Source organism: Ornithorhynchus anatinus, chromosome 2, assembly GCF_004115215.2.
Source record: "Ornithorhynchus anatinus isolate Pmale09 chromosome 2, mOrnAna1.pri.v4, whole genome shotgun sequence".
NCBI classification, from domain to species: domain Eukaryota; kingdom Metazoa; phylum Chordata; class Mammalia; order Monotremata; family Ornithorhynchidae; genus Ornithorhynchus; species Ornithorhynchus anatinus.
This window is the reverse complement of record NC_041729.1, coordinates 3465953-3492638: the sequence shown is the minus strand read 5'-3', so window position 1 is coordinate 3492638 and position 26686 is coordinate 3465953. Positions and strand designations below refer to the sequence as shown.

General features: G+C 53.8%; 1 protein-coding gene across 1 annotated transcript in view; it reads left to right on the top strand.

Moving 5' to 3' along the window:
- The window catches only part of MED13L (mediator complex subunit 13L), a 304408-nt gene that overhangs the window by 206463 nt on the left and 71259 nt on the right, over positions 1-26686 (top strand). The window contains exons 5-10 of the mRNA XM_029051175.2: positions 4415-4560; positions 7338-7532; positions 7989-8162; positions 12362-12524; positions 15219-15323; positions 25220-25948. Of these exons, the coding sequence (XP_028907008.1) occupies positions 4415-4560; positions 7338-7532; positions 7989-8162; positions 12362-12524; positions 15219-15323; positions 25220-25948 (1512 nt within the window). The remainder of the gene's footprint in view (positions 1-4414; positions 4561-7337; positions 7533-7988; positions 8163-12361; positions 12525-15218; positions 15324-25219; positions 25949-26686) is intronic.

The following is a 26686-nucleotide window of genomic DNA, read 5'->3' as shown; positions in this document are numbered from 1 at the left end:
GCGTTAGCCGAGTTTCAAGGTGGGTTGCGGGCGATTCTCGGCGCCGACCCCTCGCCCTGCCCGTGGCTTGGGACGCCCTCCCTCCTCGTACCCGACAGTGTCTCTCCCCCCCACTTCAAAGCCTTGAGGTCACTGACGCCCAGAGAAGTGAAGTGACTTGCCCACAGTCACCCAGCTGGCAAGTGGCAGAGCCCGGATTACCCTGTATCTACCCCAGCGCTTAGAACGGTGCTCTGAGCATAGTAAGCGCTTAACAAATCCCAACATCATCATCATCATCATCATTATTATTACTCTCCCAAGCGGTTAGTTCAGCGATCGGTACGCGGTAACGGCTCAGTCGTCAATTATTCATTCAGTCACTCCTTCCATCGTATTTATTAAGCCCTTACTGTGTGCAGAGCACTGTACTAAGCGCTTGGGGAAAGGGCAGTACGATGACAGACAGTGACATCCCCTGTCCACAACGAGAGTACTTACTGAGCGCAGAGCACTGTATTAAGCGCTTGGGATCAGGCAGAGGAGTTGGGAGACCCATCCCCTCTAACACGGAAAGCTTACAGACTAGACGGGGAGAACGGACGTGAAGGATGAATGACGGACACGTGCTGTGGGGTCAGTAGCAAGATCCATCGTTTGACCCGCTGCGTGCACTCTCATAATAATAATAATAATGTTGGTATCTGTTAAGCGTTTACTACGTGCCGAGCCCCGTTCTGAGCGCTGGGGGAGATACGGGGTCATCGGGTCGTCCCACGGGAGGCTCACGGTCTTAACCCCCATTTTACAGACGAGGTCACTGAGGCCCAGAGAAGTGAAGTGACTTGCCCACGGTCACCCAGCTGACGTTTGGTAAGCGCTTACTGTGTGCCGAGCACCGGTCTAAGCGCTGGGGGAGATCCCGGGTCATCAGGTTGGCCCACGTGAAGCTCACGGCGTTCACCCCCATTTTACAGATGAGGGAACTGAGGCCCGGAGAGGTGAAGTGACTTGCCCACGGTCACCCAGCCGACAAGTGGCGGAGCCGGGGTTCGAACCCGTGATCTCTGACTCCCGAGCCCGGGCTCTTCCCACTGAGCCACGCTCATCTGCTGCAACCCCCGAAAGAGTGCCACCCCAAACCCCGAAAAAAGTGATTCATTTCTCCTTTAGCCAACCAGTCAGTCCTAGATGGAAGGTAATTTATGAAAGTTCTTGAAACAAAAGGGATTCTTTTTGTGGGGGGGGGGGGGCCCGCCCCGCTTTTGGGTGCAGGAGTGTCGCGGGACTTAAATTGCCCCATCAAGCCTGCGGACCAAACTGCTTGTCCTGGCTTCTCATGACACCAGAGACTCGCCGAGCTCGGCTGCCGTTGGCGTTCGTCTACGTTTACGCCAAAAAAGGTCCAAACTGCGGTAATGCAACCTCACCGCTGCTGACTTTAAGAGCCCCTTTAAGGCAGCATTGACTGACTACTTGTTTCGTTTTGTTACTACTAATAAAATAATGTGGCTCTGCCACTTGTCGGCTTGGTGACCGTGGGCAAGTCACTCAACCTCTCCGGGCCTCAGTTCCCTCATCTGTCAAATGGGGATGAAGACCGTGAGCCTCGCGTGGGGCGACCCGATGACCCTGTATCTCCCCCAGCGCTTAGAACGGTGCTCGGCGCGTAGTAAGCGCTTAACAAATACCAATATTATGATTATTAGAACAGTGCTTGGCACACAGTAAGCACTTGATACCATCATTATCAGAACAACAAAAAGACACCTTCCTGCCCCTGCCGAGCTGCGTGATTCACCCTCGCTTCCCCTGCTTCAGCGTGGTATCGTGGATGGCACGGGTCCCTGGGAGTCATAAGGTTACGGGTTCTGATCCCGGCTCCGCCCCTTGTCTGCCGCGTGATCTTGGGCAAGTCGCTTCACTTCCCTGGGCCTCGGTTGTCTCATCTGTACAACGGGGATTGAGACTGTGAGCCCCAGGTTTGGACAAGGGACCGTGCCCAACCAGATTTGCTCGTACCCACCCCAGCGCTCAGAATGGTGCCTGGCACGAAGTAAGTGCTTAACAACTACCGAAATTAGTAAAAATCATAATTACTCCCTCTGCCTTCTGGTCTGTCCCCTTCAACAACTTGCTATTCACCCCACCCTCAGCCCCACAGCACCGGCGTCTGTTTAAAGTCCGTCTCGCCCTCCAGACTGTAAGCTCCCCGTGGGCAGCGAACAGGTCCACCGACTCTGTTCTGTTATACCCTCCCAAGCGCCTAGTACAGTGCTCCGCACACAGTGAGTGCTCAATAAGTACCATTTATTGATTGATTGATAATTAAAAGTTCAATGCAAAAGATCAGTGGAATCACAGTTGAAGTTTCTTAAAAAGCCTGTTTTTGGAACATGCTGTTCAGCATCCATGTTTTTCTTTAATGAGTGGTTGTCCGTTTTGACATGACTATAAGATAAATGAATGAATAAATAAATTGTGGTATTTGTTGAGCGCTTACTATGTGCAAAGCACTGTTCTGAGCGCTGGGGGATACAAGGTGATCAGGTTGTCCCCCGTGGGGCTCGCAGTTTTAATCCCCATTTGACCGATGAGGTCACTGAGGCACAGAGAAGTTAAGTGACTTGCCCAAGGTCACCCGGCTGACTAGCGGCAGAGCCGGGATTAGAACCCGTGACCTCTGACTCCCGAGCCCGTGCTCTTTCCACTGAGCCACGCTGCTTCTAACCCACCCAGATCCTCATTTCCAAAGATGATAGTTTATCATCATTCCCTTTTTTCTCTTTTTTTTTTTTTTTTTTTTTTGCTCTTTAATTTTGGGAATACGAATCATCGAAGAAAAGCGCTTTTAACTTGCTACTTAAGAAATAATTTTCGGGACAGGAACTCAGATATATCGGACTGGCACATTTCTTTGAGGATCGGTTCGGTATTCTGAACCCGAGACTCGGTTGTTACGGAGATAAATAATTTATCCAAGCTCTGTCAGAAGCTTGACGCAGGGTTCCTGTCACCCGCCCCCCACTTCTGCCCCCAACCATCTTTACGGTTTAAGTACTTAAAGCTGCGCCTGTCACTAGCAGAAATTGATACGTGGGGAGAAGAGCCTTAACGCATTTGGAGTGTCAGAGAAACGTAAGTAGAGGTTGTGCAGAATCGCATGAAAATACACAAATAAGTGCAAAATAATAGAGGACGATTATGAGGCGGATTGCGTACAAGGGGGGTAACTCAATTAAAATGCTTATCACTAAGGACCAAACCAATAGCGTAAACCTGGATAGTAAGACGGAAATCGGTAGACGGTAAATCCTTTGGCATCTTCTGGTTCTGTTAATTTTTATTAACTAACGCTTACTGGCGGTATATCAGCGAATCCCGTCCTAAAAGCCGTGAATGGTATCGATGGAGGGCCGACCGGGTGCGGAACACCGTACGAAGCGCTTGGGTGAGTCCAAGACTGGAGCATTAGCGGACCGATTCCTTGCCTGTAACAAGCTTACAGTCTGGGGATCACAGAGTTTGAAATGCGTTTAGGACTACGCTTCCTGTCAGCTCTTGACTCGTGTGCCTCAGTTCCCTCATCTGTAAAATGGGAATTAAGGCCCCTTGTGAGCCCCATGTGAGACAGGGACCGTGCCCAACCTAAGCGGCTTGTATCTACCCTAGCGCTTTACTGTGCTAAGCACTTGGGAGAGTGTTGGCCAGCAATAAATGGACACATCCTCTGCCCACAGTGAGCTGACAGTCTAGAGGGGGAGTCAGACATGAACAGAAATAAATGGGTGACAGATAAGAAGTGGGGCTGGGACGGGGGATGAAGGAAGGGAGCGGGTCGGGGCGGTGCAGAAGGGAGTGAAAGAAGAGGAAAGGAAGGTTTATTCGTTCAGTCACATTTATTGAGCGCTCACTGCGTTTAGTCGGGGAAGGTCTCTTGGAGGAGACGTGCTTTCGTTAAGGCTTTGAAGCAGGGGAGAGGGATCGTCGGATAGGAGGAGGGAGGGCGTTCCAGGCCGGAAACGGGACACGGGCGAGAATTCGGCGGCCGGTTAGCCGAGACGGAGGGACGGTGGGAAGGTTGGCATTGGAGGATTGAGGCGTGCGGGCTGGGTTGCGGTGGGAGAGTAGCGAGGTGAGGTAGGAGGGGGCGAGCTGATTGGAGCGCATTAAAGCGGACTGCACCATGTAGAGGTGGGACTGAAGACGGGGTGAACGAAGGGTGCAAATCCCAGCCAGGAGAGACGGAGCGCAGCCTTCCCGCCTCGCCTCGATCTCGTCTAGCCCGCCGCCGACCCCTCGCCCGCGTTGGCGGAAGCCCAGCCGTCCGGCCGGCGGGCGGCAGGGTCCCGTCGGTCGCGTGGCCGCCCGCGGCCCCGAGCCCCGCTGAGGGTTCTCCCGCTGAGAAAGCCGCCCTTGTGTCGTCCTTTTGCAGCGAGCACCTGTCCTGCGCCTTCACCTTCTTCCTCCACGGCGAGAGCAACGTGTGCACCAGTGTGGAGATCGCCCAGCACCAGCCCCTCTACCTGCTCAACCAGGACCACCTCCACACGGCCCAGGCCTCGCCGGCTCCCTTCCCAGGTCAGTGGCCCGCGCTCGCCTCCGCCTCCGCGTCCCCACGCAGCCGGGGGAGGGGGGGGGGGGTCAGGTCGGCCGGAAGGGCCGGCCTCGGGATCGCGCCTCCGGCCGGTCGACGGTATCGCCTCGGCGCTTCCCGTGCGCAGGGCAGTCGATCCATCAGGGCCGGTTATTGAGCGCTTTCAGGGTGCAGGGCACTGGACTGAGCGTTCAGTTGTAGAGAAGCAGCGTGGCTCAGTGGCAAGAGCCCGGGCTCGGGAGTCAGAGGTCGTGGGTTCTGATCCCGGCTCCGCCGCTTCTCAGCGGTGTGACTCTGGGCGAGTCACTTAACTTCTCTGTGCCTCAGTGACTTCATCTGTAAAATGGGGATTAAGACTGTGAGCCCCAAGTGGGACGACCTGATTACCTTGTATCTACCCCTGCGCTTACAGCAGTGCTTGGCACATAGTAAACACTTAACAAATGCCATCAGTATCATCATCCTCATCGTTATTATATGTAATAAAAAATGCAACAGCTCTTCACATAGTAAGTGCTCAATAAATGCCGTTGATTGATTAATGCTTTCTTTTGTGTGACCGACATAACCCCAGGCTCAGATAGGGAATTCACATCTTTGGACTCGGATCTCTAAGTTTTCCAACCGTCCCCAGGAATCCCTAATTATAAATCGCTTGAGAAACATGCCAACTGTGCTTTCTAAAAATTCAAAATAGGGCTGCCTCGTTGCAATACTTGATTATGTAGCATTGTCCGACTGCATTCACATTTAATAGTACATCACTAATAACGCTCTTGGAACTCTGAATGTACATTGATTTCTGATGTTCCAAAATAGACTTCATCGTGAGAAGAGGCCCAAGTCTATTTCGGTGTGATCCAAGACAAGTCGGTCTCCTTGGGTGGTGAACCTCCTAAGCCCCGCTTTAGTTCCCGATTAATTCCCGCCCCGCTCCCCCCGCACCCCTTCTTCCCTTCTCCCCAGTACGCACACAGAGATACACAGACACACACATCACAAAGACACTTCCCTCTTTCAGAATTCAGTTGGAACCGGCGCCCTTCGAACGACAGGCCACGATGGCTTCTAAGCGGCGGGGATCACGAGAGAGATGGTGGGGAGGGGGGAGCAACGGGAAGTGTAGTTTTCCAGGTGCAGAGGGAGCCAGCCGAGGGTAAGCCGGTAGAAATCCCGGAATTCAGGGGTAGGAGTTTGTAGCTTGTGAAAAGCAGCACGGCCGAGTGGATAGAAGACGGGCCTGGGAGTCAGAGGGACCTGGTTTCTAATCCCGACTCCGCCACTTGTCTGCTGGGTGACCTTGGGCAGGTCCGTTCACTTCTCTGGGCCTCGGTTCCCTCAGCTGTAAAATGGGGGATGAAAACCGGGAACCCCACCTGGGACGGGGGCTGTGTCCAGCCTGGTGAGTTTGGATCTACCTTAGCGCTCAGTAGTCAGCCTGAGAAACGTTTCTCTTGGGCACTTACAGTGTGCGGAGCTCTGTGCTGAGCACTTGGGAGAGTACGGTGTAGCAGTAAACAGACACATTCCCTGCCCACGAGGAGCTTACAGTCTACAGGAGTGCCTGGCGCCAGTCTTGTCTTATGCCGGCGAGTCGTCTCCGGCCCGTGGCGACGTCATATATGGTGGTATTTGTTAAGCGCTTACTGTGTGCCAAGCACTGTTCTCAGCGCTGGGGGATACAAGGTGATCAGGTCGTCCCACGTGGGGCTCACAGGCACAGAGAAGTTAAGTGACTCGCCCAAAGTCACACAGCTGGCAAACGGCGGAGCCGGGATTCGAACCCATGAACTCTGACTCCCAAGCCCGCGCTCTTTCCTCTGTACCACGCTGCTTCTCAGGGACCCATCTCTCCCAGAGCTCTCCGCTCTCCCGTCCGCAGTCGTTCCGGTAGTGGATCCGTACACTTTTCTTGGGAAAAATCCGGGAGCAGGTTACCCCTGCCGCCTTCCGCGCGGTAAACTCGAGTCTCCGCCCTCGACTCCCTCCCGTGTCGCCGCTGCCCAGCACGGGGGAGTTTCGACTTGCGGCAGGTGGCCGGCCGCTCGCTAGCCACTGCCCGAGCTAGGAGTGGTGCTGGACTCTCCCTCCCGTAGTCGAGACTTGAGAGGGGTTGGCACGCGGTAAGCACTTATTAAAAAACAAAAACCAAGGGGCAGCCGGAAGCACAGAAGACTATTCCTTTGCTATTGTTTTAATGAGACGTTCTTCCCCTCGATTCTACTTATCGCCGTTGTTCTCGTCCGTCCGTCTCCCCCGATTAGACCGTGAGCCCGTCAGAGGGCAGGGACTGTCTCTGTTACCGTACATTCCAAGTGCTTAGTACAGTGCTCTGCACATAGTAAGCGCTCAGTAAATACTATTGAATGAATGAATGAATGAAAGACTCCTGAAGAGGAGATCGAGGTCAACAGATTAGCGCTTGATCTTTGCATCTCCGGGCGGGATAGTGTGGAAGGACCCCGTCACGGTAGCCCAGGAAAGCGGTGATTCGGGCTAAGAGGGGACAGAGGGCTGTGGGATCGGAAGGCTGGGCTGGATCCAGAAGAGATTTCGCGAGGGAAAAATCAGACGCGAGGGTGGGGAAAGAACGGATCCGTGGCCCAGCGGATAGAGCGTGGGCCCGGGGAGTCGGGAGTCCCCGGGTTCCCATCCAGGGTCAAGGACGACCGCGAAAAATAAAAAGGGTCATCCGGGAGGGGGTCGACGGCGGCGAGGACGGCGGGCTCCGATGGAGCTTCCGTCCCGGTTGGTTTTTCAGTGCTCCTGAGCCCGTACGGCTTAAACGGCACCCTGACGGGCCAGGCCTACAAGATGGCCGACCCGGCCACCCGTAAGCTGATGGAGGACTGGCAGCATTTCTACCCCACGGTGCTCAAGAAGAAGGAAGAACCCAAGGAGGACCAGGACCTGGGCTACGACGATGATCTCCCCGTGGCCGTGGAAGTAATTGTCGGTAAGAGGGAACGTTTTGCCTGAAGAACTCTCCCCCTCCCCTCCTCCCCCTGCCCCCCGCAGTTAATTTAAAAAAATAATCACTGAGATTCATCAGAAACAACCTTGCCGATCTCCTTTCTGGCGACTCTCCTGACACCGGCACCCGCCGAGCGGCTTTCTTGCCTGCAACCCTGGCGGTCCCCACATCCCACACGCTATTACGATAGCGTGAGCCTCCTGGTTGAACGGAGGGCTTCCCCCAAGGCCCCGGGGCCGGGGGTCGCTTTGGGGAACGGGAGCACGGGAGGCCGGTGGGGGGAGGGGGTTTAGGAGCCGAACGTCGGGGAAGCGGGCGGACCGTCTCCGGAGCGGGTCTGTGGAGCGCTCAGCGCGCGCCGAACACCGCGCCCGGCCCTCGGGAGAGGACGCCAGACCGGTAAACGGAGCCCTTCCCCTCTGTCCTCGCGCCCTGTAGGCGGCGTCCGGATGGTCTACCCTTCGGCCCTCGTGCTCGTCTCTCAGAACGACGTCCCCGTGGCGGCCGGCGGCCCCGGCGGCCCCGGCCAGCAGGGCCTCGGAAGCGGGAAGGACCCCGGCTCTTGCGGGATGCCGCTCACGCCGCCCACCTCTCCGGAGCAGGCCGTCGTGGGTAAGAGGCGCCGGGCGGGGGCCGGCCCACCCGGCTCCGGTCGGCCAAGACGCCCCAGTCGCCTTGGTGGAGCCGGGGGTGGCGGGGGGGGGGGGGGGGGGGCGGGGGGATATGCCCTCGGAGAGCCGAATGGAGCGTTCTCCCCCTGTCCCGGGGAGGAGGGGTTCGGGGGCTCGGGGGGCCCTGCCTCTCGCGGGAATCCCCCAGGAAAGAGGCCTCGGAAGGGAGAGGAGAATGACGTCGACGGTGACACCTTTTATAACGGGCGTGCACTCTCTACCTATCGAGCACCGCTCTCTGTGTCGGACGCAAGATGGTCCGATTGGACACGGTCCCCGTCCCGCGTCAGGCTCACGGTATAAGGAGGAGGAAGAACGGGCCTCAAATCCCCATTTCACAGATGAAGAAATAGAGGCCCAGGGAATCTAGGGTGACTTGCCCAAGGCCTCACAGCAAGCATTGAGCGCAACGGAGATTAGAACCCAGATCCTCGGACTCCTGGGCCTCTGCTCTTTTCACTAAGCCATGCTGCTGATAGACTGTCGGAGTTTCATGTTTCCAACTCCACTTTCCCCTTTGCACATCTTTCCACAAGTGGTAGTTACTTTAGGCGCTTAGTATGGCGCTGTGCAAGTAGCTCCTCTCAGAGTTTTGTTCCTAGGGCTTTGTAAATCCTGTGGGATGTGAGGACAGGCAGTTCTTACGTCCCCCCGGTGCCCCCAAAGACCGGCAGCTCGTTGTGGGTAGGGAATTTGTCTACCAAACATTGCGATTTTAGACTCTCCCAGGAATTCAGTACAGTGCTCTGCACACAGAAAGTGCTCAGTTTTTTTTATGGTTTTTGGTAAAGTATGTGGCAGACACTGTACTAAGCGCCGGGGCGGATACAAGCACGTCGGATTGGACACCGTCCTTTGTCCCTCATGGGACTCCCCATTTCAAAGCCGAGCTAACCGAGGCCCTGAGAACTGGAGCCACTTGCCCGAGGTCACAGGGCAGGAGCACGTGACGGGAAGTTGGCCCCGGACCCCTGATCCGTCCCGGCCCTAATAATAATAATAATAATAATTACGGTATTTGTTAAGCGCTTACTATGTGCTGAGCACTGTTCTAAGCGCTGGGGGAGATACAGGCTAATCAGATTGTCCCACGTGGGGCTCACATTTTTTAATCCCCATTTTTACAGATGAAGGAACTGAGGCCCAGAGAAGTTAAGTGACTTGCCCAAGGTCACACAGCAGACAAGTGGCGGAGCCGGGATTAGAACCCACGACCACCGGCTCCCAAGCCCGGTGTCTTTCCACTAAGCCACGCTGCTTCTCCCTACACGCCAGCAGCTCGTTCAGAAACGGGGCAGGCCGCTCCTCGGCAAGCCCCCTCTCCCACCCGCGGACCCCTTAGACCGGAAGCTCCCGGTGGGCAGGGATCGCGTCTCCCCGACTCCATCGCCTTGTCCTCTCCCAGACTGTCGGGCCAGCGCCTCGCACACAGTAGGTGCCGACGGATGGCCCCACAGAGTTACGTGCCTCAGTGGGCGAATCCGGTGCCGGGCAGAGTCGGGGGCAGGAGAGAGACCCCCCACCTTCCTCACGGTTGACCGCGAGGCCCGTCGTCCGCAGCGGCCGGCCCGGCGGGGACAGTGTTCTGCTAAGAGCTGCCGACGTCGTTTCCGGACGTGGCGTTCACGTGCGAGCCGCCTCAGTGATGTTCTCCCTCACAAACGGAAAGTTCCTTGGGGGCGGGGAACGTGTCTACCTGCTCTGTTCTATTGGACTCCCCCCGAGAGCGCGATACAGTGCTCTGCACGCAGTGAGCGCGCAGTAAATACCTTGGGTCGATGGAGCGAAATAATATTTGAGAAGAGCAGCTCAGGCGAAGTTGAAGGTTTGAATAATAATAAGAATTGTATTATTGGTTAAGCGCTTACTATGTTTTAGGCACTGTACTAAGCACTGGGGTGGATAGAAGCAAATGGGGTTGGACACAGTCCCGGTCTCATGTGGGGGCTCACGGTCTCAATCCCCATTTTACAGATGCGGGAACTGAGGCCCAGAGAAGTGAAGTCACTTGCCCAAGGTCGCACAGAAGACAAGTCCCCTGCCCCGTAGCACTTGTGTATATATTCATTCAATAGCATTTATTGCGCACTTACTATGTGCAGAGCACTGTACTAAGCTCTTGGAATATACAATTCGGCAACAGATGGAGACGATCCCTGCCCGATGATGGGCTCCCATATAATAATGTCGGTATCTGTTAAGCGCTTACTATGTGCAGAGCGCTGTTCTAAGCGCTGGGGCAGATACGGGGTCATCAGGTTGTCCCACGTGAGGCTCACAGTTACTCCCCATTTGACAGACGAGGTAACTGAGGCACAGAGAATGAAGTGACTCGCCCACAGTCACACAGCTGACAAGCGGCAGAGCCGGGATTCGAACCCATGGCCTCTGACTCCCAAGCCCGGGCTCTTTCCACTGAGCCACACAGTACATCTCTATAACTTGATTTATTTCTATTGATGCCTTTTTACTTGTTTTGCTGTCTGTCTCCCCCTTCCTAGACTGTGAGCCCAGTGTGGGCAGAGATTCTCTCTCTTTGTGGCTGAATTGTACTTTTCAAGTGCTTAGTACAGTGCTCTGCACACCGTAAGCGCTCAATAAATACGAATGGATGAATGAAAAGTCCCGGAGCTGCGATTAGAACTGAGGTCTTTCTGACTCGCAGGCCTGTGCTCTATCCACTAAGCCACGTGGACGAGTCATTCATTCATTCAGTAGTATTTATCGAGCGCTTACTATGTGCCGTGCACTGTACTGAGCGCTTGGAATGAACAAGTCGGCAACCGATAGAGACGGCCCCCGCCGTCTGACGGGCTCACGGTCTAATCGGGGGAGACGGACGGACGAGAACGATGGCGATAAATAGAGTCGAGGGGAAGAACATCTCGTAAAAACAGTGGCAACTAAATAGAGTCCAGTACACCCGAGTCGGAAGACTTGGTCCCTGCTCACGAGGGCTCACGGTCCAGAGGGGGACAGATCGAGCGGTCATCAGTCAATCAAGCATTGCTATTTACCGAGCGCTCACTGTGGGCAGAGCTCAGTACAGCAGTGTAGAGAAATAACCTAACCTAGTGGCAAGAGCCCGGGCTTGGGAGTCAGAGAACGTGAGCTCTAATCCTAACTCCGCCCCGTGTCTGCTGTGTGACCTTGGGCAAACCACTTAACCTCTCTGGGCCTCAATTACCTCATCTGGGAAAGGGGAGATTAAGACTGTGAGCCCCACGTAGGACAACCTGATTATCTTGTATCTACCCCCAGCACTTAGTACAATGCTTGGTACATAGTAAGCGCTTAACAAATACCGTACTTATTATTATTATCACTCTGAAAGCAGCCTGGCGTAATGGATAGAGCCCCGGCCTGGGAGTCAGAAGGTCATGAGTTCTAATTTCGACTCCACTTGTCTGCTGCGTGACCTTGGGCAAGCCGCTTCAATTCCCTGGGCCTCAGTTCTCTCATGTGTAAAATGGGGATGAAGACGGTGAGCCCCATGTGGGACAGGGGCTGTGTCCAACCCCATTTGCTTGTGTCCACCGCAGCGCTTAGAACAGTGCCTGGAACATAGTAAGCACTTAACATCGACCGCAGTTATTATTAGAGGACCTGGGTTCTAATCCCGGTTCTGCCACTTGATTAAGGCCTCCTTTCCTCCTTTCTACCACTACTTTCTACATCGCCCTGATTTGCTCCCTTTATTCAGCCCCTTTCCCAGCCCCGTGGCATTTAACATCCTTATCTGTCATTTCTTTCTCTCTATTCATGTCTGTCTCCCCTTCTAGACTGTAAGCTCGCTGTGGGTAGGGAACGTGCCTGTTTATTGTTATAGCATTCACTCCCAAGTGTTTAGTACAGTGCTGTGCCCACAGAACGCACTCAATAAATACGATTGAACGAATGAATTGTCTGCAATGTGACCTTGGGCAAGTCACTTCCCGTCTCTGTTCCTCAGTTCCCTCATCGATGAAGACTCTGAGCCCCATGTGAGCCGGGGACTGTGTCCAACCTGATGAACTTGTATCTACCCCAGCGCTTAGTACGGTGCCTGGCGCAGAGTAAGCGCCTCACCGGTACCATTTAGATGAAACAAACCCTTTCCTGGGCCTCTCCAACCTCGCTTTTCTCCGGTTTCTCTTCCAGGTGACGGTGGAGGTGCTCAGAGTGCTTTTGGCCACTTCCCCGCCCAGGACGGGATGATCACTAAGCACAGCCCAAAGAGACTGGGGAAGACCCCTCCCAAGCTCCACAATCACATGGTCCATAGAGTTTGGAAGGAGTGCATCCTCAATAGAACACAACCCAAGTAAGACCGTCTCCCGGGGGTCCCAAAGCCCACCAGGGCTTTCGCTTTCCGGACGCGGGGAGGGGGATCTTTTCCCTGCCGATTTGAGGTCTCGCTTCGAATCCGTTCTCGCGTCGAGGCGGCATTTGAAATCCGGCCACGTACGTGCCGAAGAATCGGCCGGGAAGCACCGTCTCTTTCATTTTCCCGCTAGACTATTAGAAGTTCTTTCAGTGGGGGCATTTCAGCGACGTGGGGGCTTTTCGTCAGCCAAGCGGTCGTATTTATCGAGGGCGTACTGTGTGCAGAGCACTGGACGAAGCGCGCGAGAGAGGACAACTTAGCAGACGCATCCGCTGCCCCGAACGAGCTGGGAGGCTGCCGTGCTTGATGGTCCCAGGCAGGAGGTTCCTGGCGTTGGTTTTGCCGGGAAAGCCATTTCGGCACTAGGCAGAGATCGTGCTCTGCAAGTTATCTACAAGATAACGCATGTAGCAGTCAAACGGTACGGCTAAATTCCTCACACACTGTGTGGAAGCCAGATTCAGCACATTTTCCTCTCTTCTGGGGCTGGGGAGATCTGTGGATGACGTCCGGTTTCTTACCAAGTGTGCCTGGACCAGTGAGCCCCAACCTCGAAGATTCAGTCTAGGCACCCAGTCGGGATCCTCTCACTGCCCCCATTTTGGACTCCGTTAAAGATTTCTTCAGTTAACCGAGAACGGAATTCCTAGGAGCCGATGCAAATTCCGCTGACGTCGGGCCGCCCGCTGGATCCCTTCAGGGCCGGAGGTGGGGCGGCCTCGAAGGGAAGGGAGACGTGTTATCGGAGATCTTTCCCGTCGACCCGCCTGTGTCACGAACTAGAATTAGAGCCTTTCCCTTTCAAAACTTAAAGTGGAACCCTCTCCTTAAAGCCATCAGCCCACGTTTTTTCCCTTTGTTACCTATTAAGAAGGTTCTTTCTCGTTTCCCGGTAAGTACGATCTCTGCCTCGTGTTAAGTTTCCTTTTTCTCCATTTAATTCCCGTCCAGGCGGACTACTTAGGTAGTCCGTGTGTAGATTGGGATGAGAGAGGCCCGTAGCTCGCTCGCGCCTGCACGGATACCTCATGCCGTTGGATAGCATTCTGAAGCTAATGCCCTTTTTCTTGTTTCTCTTAAGGTCTCTTTCATTTGATTGTTTCCCCCCGCCTGGTTTAATCTCTCTCACCAACGCTGTTGGTCTCAGAGCTCTACTCCCACGTAGACCTAACGGTTCCCGTGTGTTCGGAGAAGACGCCGTTGTCCCTAAAGTTCACCTGTGGGCATGCGAGTGGCTGGAAAGCAATCTCCTCGCCCCTTCCCACCTCACCGCTCTCCCACTCCAGCCCGGCCGGCGCACTTCGGCCCTCTGATGCCAACCTCCTCACTGTTCCGTCATCTCATCCATCTCACCGCCGACCCCTCGCCCACGGCCTCCCTCTAGCCCGGAACACCCTCCCTCATCGTATCTGACAGACAATTCCTCTTCCCATCTTCAAAGCCCGATTTGAAGGCCCATCTCCTCCGAGGGGCCCTCCCTGACTAAGCCCTCCTTTCCTTTTCCCCCACTCCCTTCTGCATCGCCCCGACTCGCTCCCTTTCTTCATCCCCCGTCCCAGCCCCACGGCACTTATGTTCCTATCTTTATTTCTGTTCGCGTCTGTCTCCCGCTCTGGACGGTAAGCTCGTTGCGGGCAGGGATCGTGTCTGTTTATTATTGTTTCGTCCTCTCCCAAGCGCTTAGCACGGTGCCCTGCACACAGACAGCGCTCAATAAATACGACTGACTGACCGATTGAAAAGGCCCCATCGTTTATCCAAAAGGGCCAATCCCTTGGGGCATCCAGAGCTGTTTTCTACATCAAAGATAAACAGCAGATGGGGGACAGTGGAAACCGCCAGAGATTTTTTTTTTTCCCCGTGTCCCCGAGGGTCTGTCTCCTCGGCCACACCTGGATCACCCAGCAGTGGGAAACTCCGGCCGATTCTTCCGTCGTGGACGATACCTCATGCCGGCCTAGCTCTAGATCTTCCTTTCTCTTCATTCGGTCTCCCCTGCTCTCCCTCGCGCCCCGTTAACTGCGGCGTGGCCTCACGGTTTCCCTTCTTCAGGATGGCGTAAAGCAAGACTTTTTTGCGTTTGGTGTTTTTTGTCTTACCTCAGTGACCAAAATAGGAACTTGGCATGGAAGCTGACATTGTAAAACCTTTTTTCCCCCCCTTCTCGTTCAGGTGGGGCTCTCGTCACTCCGCCCACCCGATGCCAGTAAATACGATCAGAACGAGCTGAGCGTCACTGAAACATTTTCTCCCAGGGGGTGCAATTAACGGACGATTGTAAAAGGTTTCACCTCTCGGTCGTCTCCCCGTAATTTCCTTATGAGATGTTTTTTAAAACAGCCGAGAGTTCCAGGTGTAATCTTCTCTTCCACCTCTACTCCCGACCTTCAGCGCCACTTGATTCCTTTTCCCGTTGCTTCAGGGGGATTTCGCCGTCCTGCTGCCGGGGCGGAGATCACGGGCAGGTTTTCGGTTCCGCCGCGCCTCAGCTGGGAGCCGTCGGGAAATGAAACCTCGCAGGGTCTTTTGAGATGTTTTTCAGGTGGCTCCCGGGGCGAGCCTTCTCTCGTGTTTCGGAGGGGACAGGACGAGGGCCGGCGGCCGTTTTTAATTCGATCTTTAACCTTTTAGGAGGAGTCAGCTGGCTACTCCAAACCTCGAGGAGGAGTCTTCTCATAACCCGGCCTCTTGGGATTTTGCGGATCCGATACAGAGAGTCAGCTGTTCTTGTTCCAGGTCGGTAACAAAACGCCCCAAACGCTTGGGCCGGCGAAGGAAACGCAACTCCCGTATTCGTTCATTCAGTCGTGTTTTTGGAGTGCTTTCTGTGTGCAGAGCACTGTAGTAAGCGCTTGGGAGAGGCCAGCAGAGCAACAGACATATTCCCTGCCCACAGCGAGCTCACAGTCTAGAGCTTAGGAGATTTAGGGAAGCAGTGTGGTGCAGTGGATAGAGCCCGGGCCTGGGCGTCAGAAGGTCACGGGTTCTAATCCTAGCTCTGCCACTTGTCTTCTGTGGATCCTTGGGCAAGTTACTTAACCTGTCTGTGCCGCAGTTCCCTCATCTGGAATATGGGGATTTGATAATAATAATAATAATAATAATGTTGATATTTGTTAAGCGCTTACTTTGTGCAGAGCCCTGTTCTAAGCACTAATAATAAGCACTGTTCTAAGCACTAATAATATTGATGGTACTATGTGCCAAGCGTTGTTCTAAGCGCTGGAGTAGATACAAGGTCATCAGGTTGTCCCATATGGGGCTCACAGTCTTAATCCCCATTTTCCAGATGAGATAACTGAGGCACAGAGAAGTGAGTGGCTTGCCCGAGGTCACACAGCAGACAAGTGGAGGAGCCGGGTTTAATAATAATAAGAAGAATATTGGTATCTGATAAGCGCTTACTATGTGCAGTGCACCGTTCTAAGCGCTGGGGTAGATACAGGGTAATCAGGTTGTCCCACGTGAGGCTCACCGTCTTCATCCCCATTTCACAGATGAGGTAACTGAGGCACAAAGAAGTGACTTGCCCACAGGCACAGAGCTGACAAGTGGCAGAGCTGAGATTCGAACCCACCTCCTCTGACTCCCGAGCCTGGGCTCTTTCCATGAAGGCCCGTGGGGGACAGGGACTGTGTCCGACCAGATCTGCTTGTATCCGCCCCAGCGTTTAGTACAGTGCCTGGTCCAGAGCGCTCACTTAACAAATCCCATAATTATCATTATTATCGTTATTAGAGACGAGGGCGACGTTTCCTCACCCGCCAGGCAGAGTGAGACGGGGAAGTTGCCCGAGATTGCGTTCGATCGACTCAGGGATGGGGCCGGCCCCCGCCGGTAATCGGAGTTCCTCGGGAGTCTGCGGGAGGGGCGGGGGTAGGGAGGGCCGACGGGTAGGGCCGGGCCGGCTAGAGTCCGGGCCTGGGAGTCAGAAGGACCTGGGTCCTCATCCCGGCTCCACCGCTTGTCTGCTGGGTGACCTTGGGCAAGTCGTGTCACTTCTCTGGGCCTCAGTTCCCTCACCTGTAAAATGGAGGTAGAGACTGCGAACCCCATGTGGGACAGAGACTGTGTCCAACCCGATTTGTTTGTATCCATCCCGGCGCTTAGTACCGTGCCTGGCACAGAGACCTAACAAATATCACAGTGATCATTACTGTTATCAGTATCAGCATTAGGCATGATCCCCCGCCCTCAGGAAGCTTAATAACAATAATGTTGGTATGTGTTAAGCGCTTACTGTGTGCAGAGCACTGTTGTAAGCGCTGGGGGAGATACAGGGTCATCAGGTCGTCCCACGTGAGGCTCACCGTCTTCACCCCCATTTTACAGTGAGGTAACTGAAGCCCAGAGAAGTGAAGTGACTCGCCCACAGTCAGGCAGCTGCCAAGTGGCAGAGCCGGGATTCGAGCCCATGACCTCGGACTCCCAAGCGCGGGCTCTTTCCACTGAGCCACGCTGCTTCTCTCTGCTTACAATCAATAATAATAATAATAATGATGATAATGTTGGTATTTGTTAAGCGCTTACTATGTGCAGAGCACTGTTCTAAGCGCTGGGGTGGATGCAGGGTCATCGGGTCGTCCCACGCGAGGCTCACAGTTAATCCCCATTTTACGGATGAGGTCACTGAGGCACAGAGAAGCGAAGTGACTCCCCCACAGTCACCCAGCCGACAAGTGGCCGAGCCGGGATTCGAACCCATGACCTCTGACTCCCAAGCCCGGGCTCTTTCCACTGAGCCACGCTGCTTCAATTATGTGGCCAGCACCGTACCGAGAGCTTGGAAGAGAGCTTACAGCCTACTGTGTGCAGCGCGCTGTACTAAGTGCTCGGGAGAGTCCAGTAGAGTCACTACAGAGTCCCCGCCCTCATGTGACTGGCAGGGAGATAAGCACTACGCACTAAAATCAGTTTCGGGTTGGGGAAAGAGTGTAAAGAGACTTAGGTCAATCCTTCATTCGTTCAGTCACATTTATTGAGCGCTTACTGTACTAAGTGCCTGGAAAGTGCAGTCAGTCAATCAGTGGTATTTATTGAGCACTCACCATGTACCCAGCACTCTTCTAAGCATTTGGGAGAGTCCGGCACAACAGAATTAGCAGTCCCCGTTCCCTGCCCGTAATGAGCTTCCCCTCTAAATGAGTGCTACGTGGAGGAGTGAGGACCCCTCGGGGCAAGCAAGCGGAGGAAGTGGCCAGTGAGGGAGTGTCAAGTTCCGGAGTGGGGAGGGAGTCGGGACTGGCCTGTCGGTAGAACTTGAAACCGCCTTTTCCTTTAGCCTAATTCACTAAGTAGCGTGGCTTAATGGAAAGAGCTCGGGCTGGGGAGCGGACATGGGTTCTAATCCCGGCTCCGCCACTTGTTTGCCGTATGACCTTGGGCAAGTCGCTTCACTTCTCTGGGCCTCAGTTACCTCTTCTGTAAAATGGGGATTAAGTCTCTGAGCCCCAGGTGGGACAACCTGATTCCCCTGTGTCTACCCCAGCGCTTAGAACAGTGCTCGGCACGTAGTAAGCGCTTAACAAATACTGTCATCATCATCATCATCACTCCTCTTCCTCTTCTTCCTCCTCCTCTTCTTCTTTTTCTTCTTTTCTCTTTCTTCTTCTGTCTTTTTCTTTCTTGTCTCTTCTTCTTTTTCTTTCTTTTCTCTTTTTCTTTCCTTTTCTTCTGTCTTTTTCTTTCTTCTTTCCTCTTCTTTCTTCTTCTGTCTTTTTTTTCTTTTCTCTGCTTCTTTTTCTTTCTTTTCTCTTTTTCTTTCCTTTTCTTCTGTCTTTTTCTTTCTTCTTTCCTCTTCTTTCTTCTTCTGTCTTTTTCTCTCTTTTCTCTTTCCTCTTCTGTCTTTTTCTTTCTTCTTTCCTCTTCTTTCTTCTTCTGTCTTTTTCTTTCTTTTCTCTTTCCTCTTCTGTCTTTTTCTTCCTTTTCTCTTTCCTCTTCTGTCTTTTTCTTTCTTCTTTTCTCATCTTTCTTCTTCTGTCTTTTTCTTCTTTTCTCTTCTTCTTTGTCCATTTCTTTCTTCGTTCCTTTTATTTCTTCCTCTTTTTGTCCCGGACCATGCTAAGCACAGGAGGATTCCCGGGCTTTTAAGTCCGGCCCAGGGTCTGGCCCCCCCAGCGGCTCTCGGTTTTAAAGGTCCCGGGATAGAGCGGGAGGACAGACACTCTGGGAGGGATCAACAGAGAGACAGATCGGGGCAGAGCAGATTAAACAGTTTTAACGGCAAACAAAATAAGAATTACTAACAGTGCTTCCAGGGAAACAGCGTGGCCCGTCGGAAAGAGGACGGACCTGGGAGTCAGAGAACCTGGGTTCCGGTCCCAGCTCTGACACTTACCTGCTTTGTGACCTTGAGCAAGTCACTTCATTTCTCTGGGCCTCAGTTTCCTCGTCGGTAAAATGGGGAGTCAATGCCTCTTCTCCCTCCTACTTAGACTGTGAGCCCCAGGTGGGACTTAGTGATCTCCTGTCCTCCTCAGTGCTTGGCACATAGTAAGCGCTTAACAAAGACCACTATTATTATCATTATTATTCAATTTAATTTAATGAAATTCTGGTATTTAGTGTTTACTGTGAGCCACACACTGTACTAAGCACTGGGGTAGGAGAAGACAATCAAGTTAGACACAGTCCCTGACCCACTTGGTGCTCGCAGACAAAGTAGGAGGGAGGAGGATTTAATCCCCATTTTACAGATGAGAAACGGAGACACAGATTGGCGTAGTGGATAGAGCCCGGGCCTGGGAGTCAGAAGGTCATGTGTTCTAATCCCGGCTCCGCCACCTGTCTGCTCTATGAGTTTGGCTAAGTCACTTCACTTCTCTAGGCCTCAGTTACCTCATCTGGAAAACGGGGAGTGAGACTGTGAGCTCCACATGGGACAGGGACTGTGTCCCACCCGATTTGCTTGTAGCTACCCCAACGCTTAGAACAGCGCATGGTTCATAGTAAGTGCTTAACAAATGCAGTTATTATTATTATTATTATTATTATTTGTGGTCTCACGGGCGTTTTTTATTCGTCCAGATCTCGGCCTCATGGCGTTTAAGTAGGTGTATATACATCATCTGAGTAAGTTATTTGTATTAATATCTCAACTGGAGACTATGAACTTGTTGTGGACAGGGAACTTGTTTACCAACACTGTTATGCCGCACTCTCCCAAGCGCTTAATACAGTGCTCGGTACACAGTCAGCGCTCAATAAATATTGATGATCATGATGAAGCACGGGGCCGGGATTTGAACCCAGGTCCTCAGACTCCCCGGCCCAGGCTCTTTCCACTAGGCTTTGCTGCTTCTTTCCTGTTCAGACTTGAGTAGCTAACTCACCATTTGTGGCAAACTCTGGGGTGAAAGTCCTCTCCTTTCTCCCACCCCGGATATTGGCAATAACACATATATTAACCTTTAGTTGCTGGAACGTGTTCTTGAAAGGGGTTTTGAAGAAGCCGCTTAACTCACAAAACCATTTTGCAGTAGCCAAACAGAAATCGGCCACGGTGGAATAAATCCAGATATTAATAAGTAATACGGGTCTGGACTCTTGGCGGAACTTTTTTTTTTTTTTTAAATCCCCCTAAACGTTCATTCATCCATTCATTTATTCATTCATTCAGTAGTATTTATTGAGCACTTACCATGTGCAGAACACTGCACTAAGCACTTGGAATGTACAAATCGGCAACAGATAGACCTAATCCCTGCCCAGTGACGGGCTCACAGTCTAAGCGGGGGAGACAGACAGCAAAGCAAAACAGAACGAAACAAAAGCAAGACAACATCATCAAGATAAATAGAACCAAGAGGATGTACACCTCATTAACCAAATAAATAGGGTAATAAATAATATATACAAATGAGGATTCATTCAGTCATATTTACTGAGTGCTTACTGAGTGAAGAGCATCATACTAAGTGCTTGGAAAGCACAATACGGCAATAAAGAGAGACGGTCTCTGCCCCCAACGGGCTTACAGTGTAGACGGGGGGACACAGACATGAAAACAAGTGAACAGGCATCAGTCGAAATAAATATTATTACAGATATATACATATGTACGTAAGTGCTGTGGGTGGGGAGAGGGGAGAAGAGCAAAGGGATCGAGTCGAGGGGGAGCTGAGGAAAAGGGGGACCCAGTCTGGGAAGGCCTCTTGGAGGAGGTGAGCTTTCAGTAGGGCTTCGAAGGGGGGAAAAGTGATGGTCTGGCGGATTTGAGGAGGCGGGGGTGTTCCAGGCCAGAGGGAGGACGTGGACCAAGGGATCAGGAAGCGGGAGCGAGTCTGAACCAGTCACTTCTTTGCACCGTTGTAGAAACCCCCTCGCGTAGAACAGGGAGTAGCCGAGGAAAAGGCAGGGAGATACACCTCAGCGAAAGACCTCAGTTAACTAAACAACGTGGTCGTGGCCACCTTTGAGTTAATAAAGAGTGTCTTGAATGGTAGGTTCCTCAGACGGGGGCTGTGGGTCTTTCTAGCGTTATATAGTCTTAGGGGCCCACTCAGTGAGCAGCAGCGTGGCCTAGTGGGTAGAGTACAGGCCTGGGCGGCAGAAGGATCTGGGTTCTAGTCCCGGCTCCGCCACTTGTCTGTCGGGTGACCTCGTGCGTGTCACTTCACTTCTCTGGGCTTCAGTCGCCTCATCTGGAAAATGGGGATTAAGACGGCGAGCCCCGGGTGGGACACGGACCGTATCCGACCTGACTGGCTCGGATCTCCCTCGGGGCTTAGCACAGTTCCTGCGACATAGTAAGCGCTTCACAGATACCGTTGGCTTTCTCTCAGTCCTTTTGCTTCCACGTTAAATGAAAATCACCTCCAGGATCTGCACTAAACTCACTCGAACTGCCACCCTTCCAGAGAAAACCTTCTCCAATAAATTCGTAGCCTCCCCCTGCCAACTCCAGTTCTGACAGATGTGATGCATTTGTGTTGGAATGGTGTTTACTTCTCTCGCATTTTTACTCGAGTTTCCTCTGGATGAAAAAAAAAATCTCTCTCCCTCATTTTCATATAATAATAATAAAGTCTTCGTTTTTTGTAGAGCCTTTCTTCCAAGAAGCTCGAGAGAGTCACAGACTATCTTATTATAACATCATCTTTGTGAAGTAGGTAGGGGGAGAGATTCTCAACTCCATTTTGCAGATCCACCGGTCTTTGTAAACCATTTATCTTCAAACAGTCTCCGCAGTGAACTGATGGAGATAATGGAAACAGTGTTTTGTCGCCGGAATCTCTCCGAAGCTCTCCGTTTCATACGTGTAATTGCTATTTTGCTTCCCGTAACTCGAATAGATCTGTCTAAAACTGCAAGGCCATTAACGGCAATGAGATTTTTTTTCCGTTCCCCGCCGTGGTTTGAAAACATCGGAGCGCCTGGTGTTTTCACGTTTCTAGGCCCCCGTCACCAGGGGCCCGCCCCCTCCAACCCCCCCCGAGTCTCCCCCGACGAGAGTCCCACGGGGGCACGGGATGCGTATTTCCGAAGGAATGGAGGCTCCCGAGCTGAGCCGGGAGGAGGCCGCGGAGTTGGGAGGGGACAGGGTGGGCCGATGGCGGGCGCCCACGGGCACCGGGGGTCGTGCCCGGCCTGCCAAAGGTGCAGCTTCACGGAAGGACTTTTGCGGGTCATTGGGGGCCGCTCAGGCCATTCCCCCACTCTAGAGGCGGGACATCCCCCCCGCCAACTCCAGAGGTAAGGAATCTCGTTCCTCTCCCCCATCTCCAGAGGCAGGGTGTTCCTCGTTCCCTCCAAAACAATTACAGGACTTGGGCATCCCCCATCTCTCCCCCAACTCCAGCATCAGGGCATCTCCCTCCTCTCCCTCAATTCCAGAGGTAAAGCGTCCCCTTCCCCTCCCCCAACTCCAGCAGCAGGGTATCCCCCTCCCCCAACTCCAGAGATAAGAACATCTCCCCCCCCCCCCAACTCCAGAGGCAGGCATCCCACTCCCACCCGTCTTCCCCTTCGAGACTCTGACCCGGTTGTTGGCTAGGGAATGTCACTATCTGCTGCCGAATTGTACTTTCCAAGCGCTTAGTACAGTGCTCTGCACACAGTAAGCTCTCAGTAAATGGAATGAATCAAGGAATCCCCCAACTCCATAGGCAGGGCGTCCCCCTCCGCCACGCAAGAGGTTTGGGCAGGGGAAGCTGGGTAGCGGACCTAAAGCCTACCTGACCTCGTCAGTACTAGACCAAGGATTATTTGCAAAGCGACTCCGTGGATATATTTTCTCCACACCAGCTGAAACCTGTGTTCTCTAATAATAATAATAATAATAATAATAATAATGTTGGTATCTGTTAAGCGCTTACTATGTGCAGAGCACTGTTCTAAGCGCTGGGGGAGACACAGGGGAATCAGGTTGTCCCACGTGGGGCTCGCAGTCTTAATCCCCATTTTACAGATGAGGGAACTGAGGCACAGAGAAGTTAAGTGACTTGCCCACAGTCACACAGCTGATTGGGGTTTGGGTTTTTTATCGCGTACCATTTGTTCAGCGCTTACTATGTGCTGGGCACTTTACTGTGCCCTGGGGTAGACACAAGCTCGTCAGGTTGGACACAGTCCCTGTCCCACACGGGGCTCCCAATCTCATTCATTCAGTCATATTAATTGAGCGCTTACTGTGCACAGAGCACTGTACTAAGCACTTAGAAAGTACAACTTGGCGCCAAATGGAGACAATCCCTACCCACTAACGGGTGTACAGTCTAGAAGGGGGGAGGCAGACAACAGAACGAAACAAGTAGACGGTGTCGATCCCCATTGTCCCGATGAGGGAACTGAGGCCCAGAGAAGCAAAGCCACTTGCCCAGGGTCACCCAGCAGACACGTGCAGGAGCCGGGATTAGAAGCCGGGTCCTTCTGCCTCCCAGGTCTGGGCTCTAGCCACTAGGCCACACTGCTCCTCTGTTGAAAACCAGCCAGGTGGTCACCCGTACATTGGGCAGAGAGGGAGTCCCACCCTTCTGGGGGTGGAGGTGGCTGTGGATCGAACGATTTTCCTGCCCCACCCCGGAGCAGGAGTGTCATGCCCCCTGAAGCCTTGGCGGGTGTGGTGGTTAGGGGGCGTCCAGCATGCTGCCAGTGGCCACCGGGACACCAGGAAACCTGGTAATAATAATGCTGGTATTCCTTAAGTGCCGAGCACTTTTCTAAGCTCTGGGACAGATACAAGGTGATACATTGTCCCACGTGAGGCTCACGGTCTTAATCCCCGTTTTCCGGATGAGGTAACTGAGGCCTGGAGAAGTGAAGTGGCTCGCCCAAGGTCACACAGCAGACAAGTGACAGAGCCGGGATTAGAATCCACGTCCTCTGACTCCCAAGCCCGGGCTCTTTCATTCATTCTTTCAGTCATATTTATTGAGGGCTGGTTGTGTGCAGAGCACTGGACTAAGCGCTTGGAAAGAACAATTCGGCAAAAGCTTCGACCTTCTCTTCCCACTTCTCCTTGGTAGTCCCCGTCCCCGCATCATGATCCCAAACGGAAAAACACCAGGCTGGGATACAGTTGTGATGGGGAACCCTGTTTGGGGCAGGGATCGGGACCGAGCTGAGTAGCCTAGATCTATCCGGGCACCTACCGCATTGCTGCGCAGAGGAAGCACTTGACAGATCACAGGGGCAGCCGTCGATCCGTCGTATTTATCGAGCTCTTCCTGTGCTCGGAGCGCGGCACTAATGATAATAATAGTAACGATGGGATTTGTTAAGCACTTACTACGTCCCAAGCACTGTCGTAGGCTCAGGGGGAGGTACAAGATAAGCAGGTTGTCCCATGTGGGGCTCACAGTCTTCATCCCCATTTTACAGATGAGGTCGCTGAGGTACAGAGTAGTTCAGTGGCTTGCCCTAGGTCACACAGCAGACAAGTGGCAGAAGCGGGATCAGAACCCACGTCCTCTGACTCCCGAGCCCGGGCTCTTTCCACTGAGCCGCGCTGTGGCGCTTGGGAGAGGACAGTAGATCAGATCAAGCTTCGAGTCTGGAAGGCGGGGATCATCCATTAAATGCAGATCCTCCCTCCCCGGTCTCTCCCCCGCCAAAGCATCTCAGTCTATTAATCAGTCATGTTAGAGGAGCAGCATGGTTTAGTGGCAAGATCCCAGGCTTAGGAGTCCAAGGTCGTGGGTTCTAATCCCGACTCCACCACTTGTCGGCTGTATGACTCTGGACGAGTCACTTCCCTCCTCTGGGCCTCATTTACCTCACCTGGGAAATGGGGATGAAGACCGCGAGCCCCACGTGGGACAACCTGATTACCCCGTATCTCCCTCAGCGCTTAGAATAGTGCTTGGCACATAGTAAGCGCTTAACAGATACCATAATCGTTATTTATTGAGCTCTCACTGCATGCAGAGCACTGTACTGAGCGCTTGGGAGAGTATACCAGAACAGAACGGGTAGACGCGATCCTGGTTTACGTCGAACATACGGTCTAGAGGATTCTCTCCGTGACAGCTACAAGCTCAGCGTGGACAGGGAACGTATCTACCGTCTCTGCCGTGTCGTCCTCTCCCGAGCGCTCAGTCCAGGGCTCTGCGGGCAGCGAGCGCTCAACGGGTACCGTCGATCCCCGGCGAGAGGCGGGGGTTTTGGGTAACGGACGTTAATCCTCGTTTCAGGCACAAGCCTTTCAAACAACGCTGTGCGTCCGGGCCGGCCCGACCCCCCACGATAGCGCAGCCGGGGTTCGCCGGGGGCTCCTCGGCCTCGTTGCCGCCTCCCGCCTCCTCGAAGCACAAAACGGCGGAACGACCGGAGAAGGGAGACAAACCGCAGAAGCGGCCGACGATGCCCTTTCACCACCGGCCCTCGGTGGCCGAAGAGCTGTGCGTGGACCAGGACCCCGCGGGGCAGAAGCTGAGCCTGGCGGCCATCGACTCCTCCCCGGAAGTCGCCGACGGTCGGAAATTCGAGAAGCAGATGGCCCTGACGTCCAGAAACCCCGGCAAGCCGATGAATCTGAATCCCATGGATTCTCCTCACTCCCCCATCTCCCCCCTGCCCCCGACCCTCAGCCCCCAGCCCCGGGGCCCGGAGGCGGAGAGCCTGGAGGCCCCCTCCGTCCCGGGGAACCCCGCGCTCTACGCCAACGGGCTGGAGCTCCAGCCCTTCCCCGGCCTGGACGATCGGACGGTTCTCGTGGGCCAGAGGCTGCCCGTCATGGCGGAGGTCAGCGAGACGGCCTTGTATTGCGGCATCGCCACCCCGAACCACGAGGCGTCCAAGAAGTGGCACGGCTACCGGCTCCCTCCGAGCGACGATCCGGAGTTCAGGCCTCCGGAGCTCCGGGGGGAGGGATACGAGGACGCCAAGGCCGAGGTCAACGCGGACAGCACGGCCCTGAAAAGGTAAAAGCCCGCGACGGGTGGTGGCGGGGTCCCGGGCGCCGTCCGGCGGGGAGACGGATTTGGGGGTTCTCCGCTTGCACTGGGCGATCCCGATCCCCACCCTCGCCCGTCCTGTTTGCCGGAAGAAGCCGGCGCCTCTTCCCGAACGAAGGAGCCGCCGGGGCTCCACGGTAGCCACGTCCGTCCGGCCCGAAGACCGCTTGACTTGGGCCTCGCGCCCCGGCGTGTGGAATTAGAGATGCTCGTTGAGGGTCAGAGGTCAAATGGATCGAAAAGATTTCTCGGGCTTGCCTCTGGGGGAGTTAGAATAATCTCTGTGATCGAAAGACCGCCGAGTGCCCCGTTCTGTCGTTTCATTAGCAGCTGGCGGGGTTCAGTCGTCCCCCCAGTGGCACACGACGCATTAAAATGTCAGTCTGTCCATCGGTCGGTGGTATTTATCGAGCGCTTGCCGTGTGCCGAGCACTGTACTAGGTGCTTGGGAGAGTCCGACACAACAGTATTTCCAAGTTGGTAGTCGTGTTCCCAGCCCTCCGGGAGCTTGCGGCCTAGAGGGCCAGACAGGCTTCAGGCAGTCAATCAGTAGTATTCGTTGAGCGCTCACCTTGTGCAGAGCGCTTGGAAGAGTACACCGGACGAGAGTTGGTAGACACGTTCCCCTCTCTCCACGTCGTCGTAGTTTGCTTTTGGTTTCTTCTGGAGTTTTCTCTGGGGGGTGGGCATTTACGGTAACTAGGA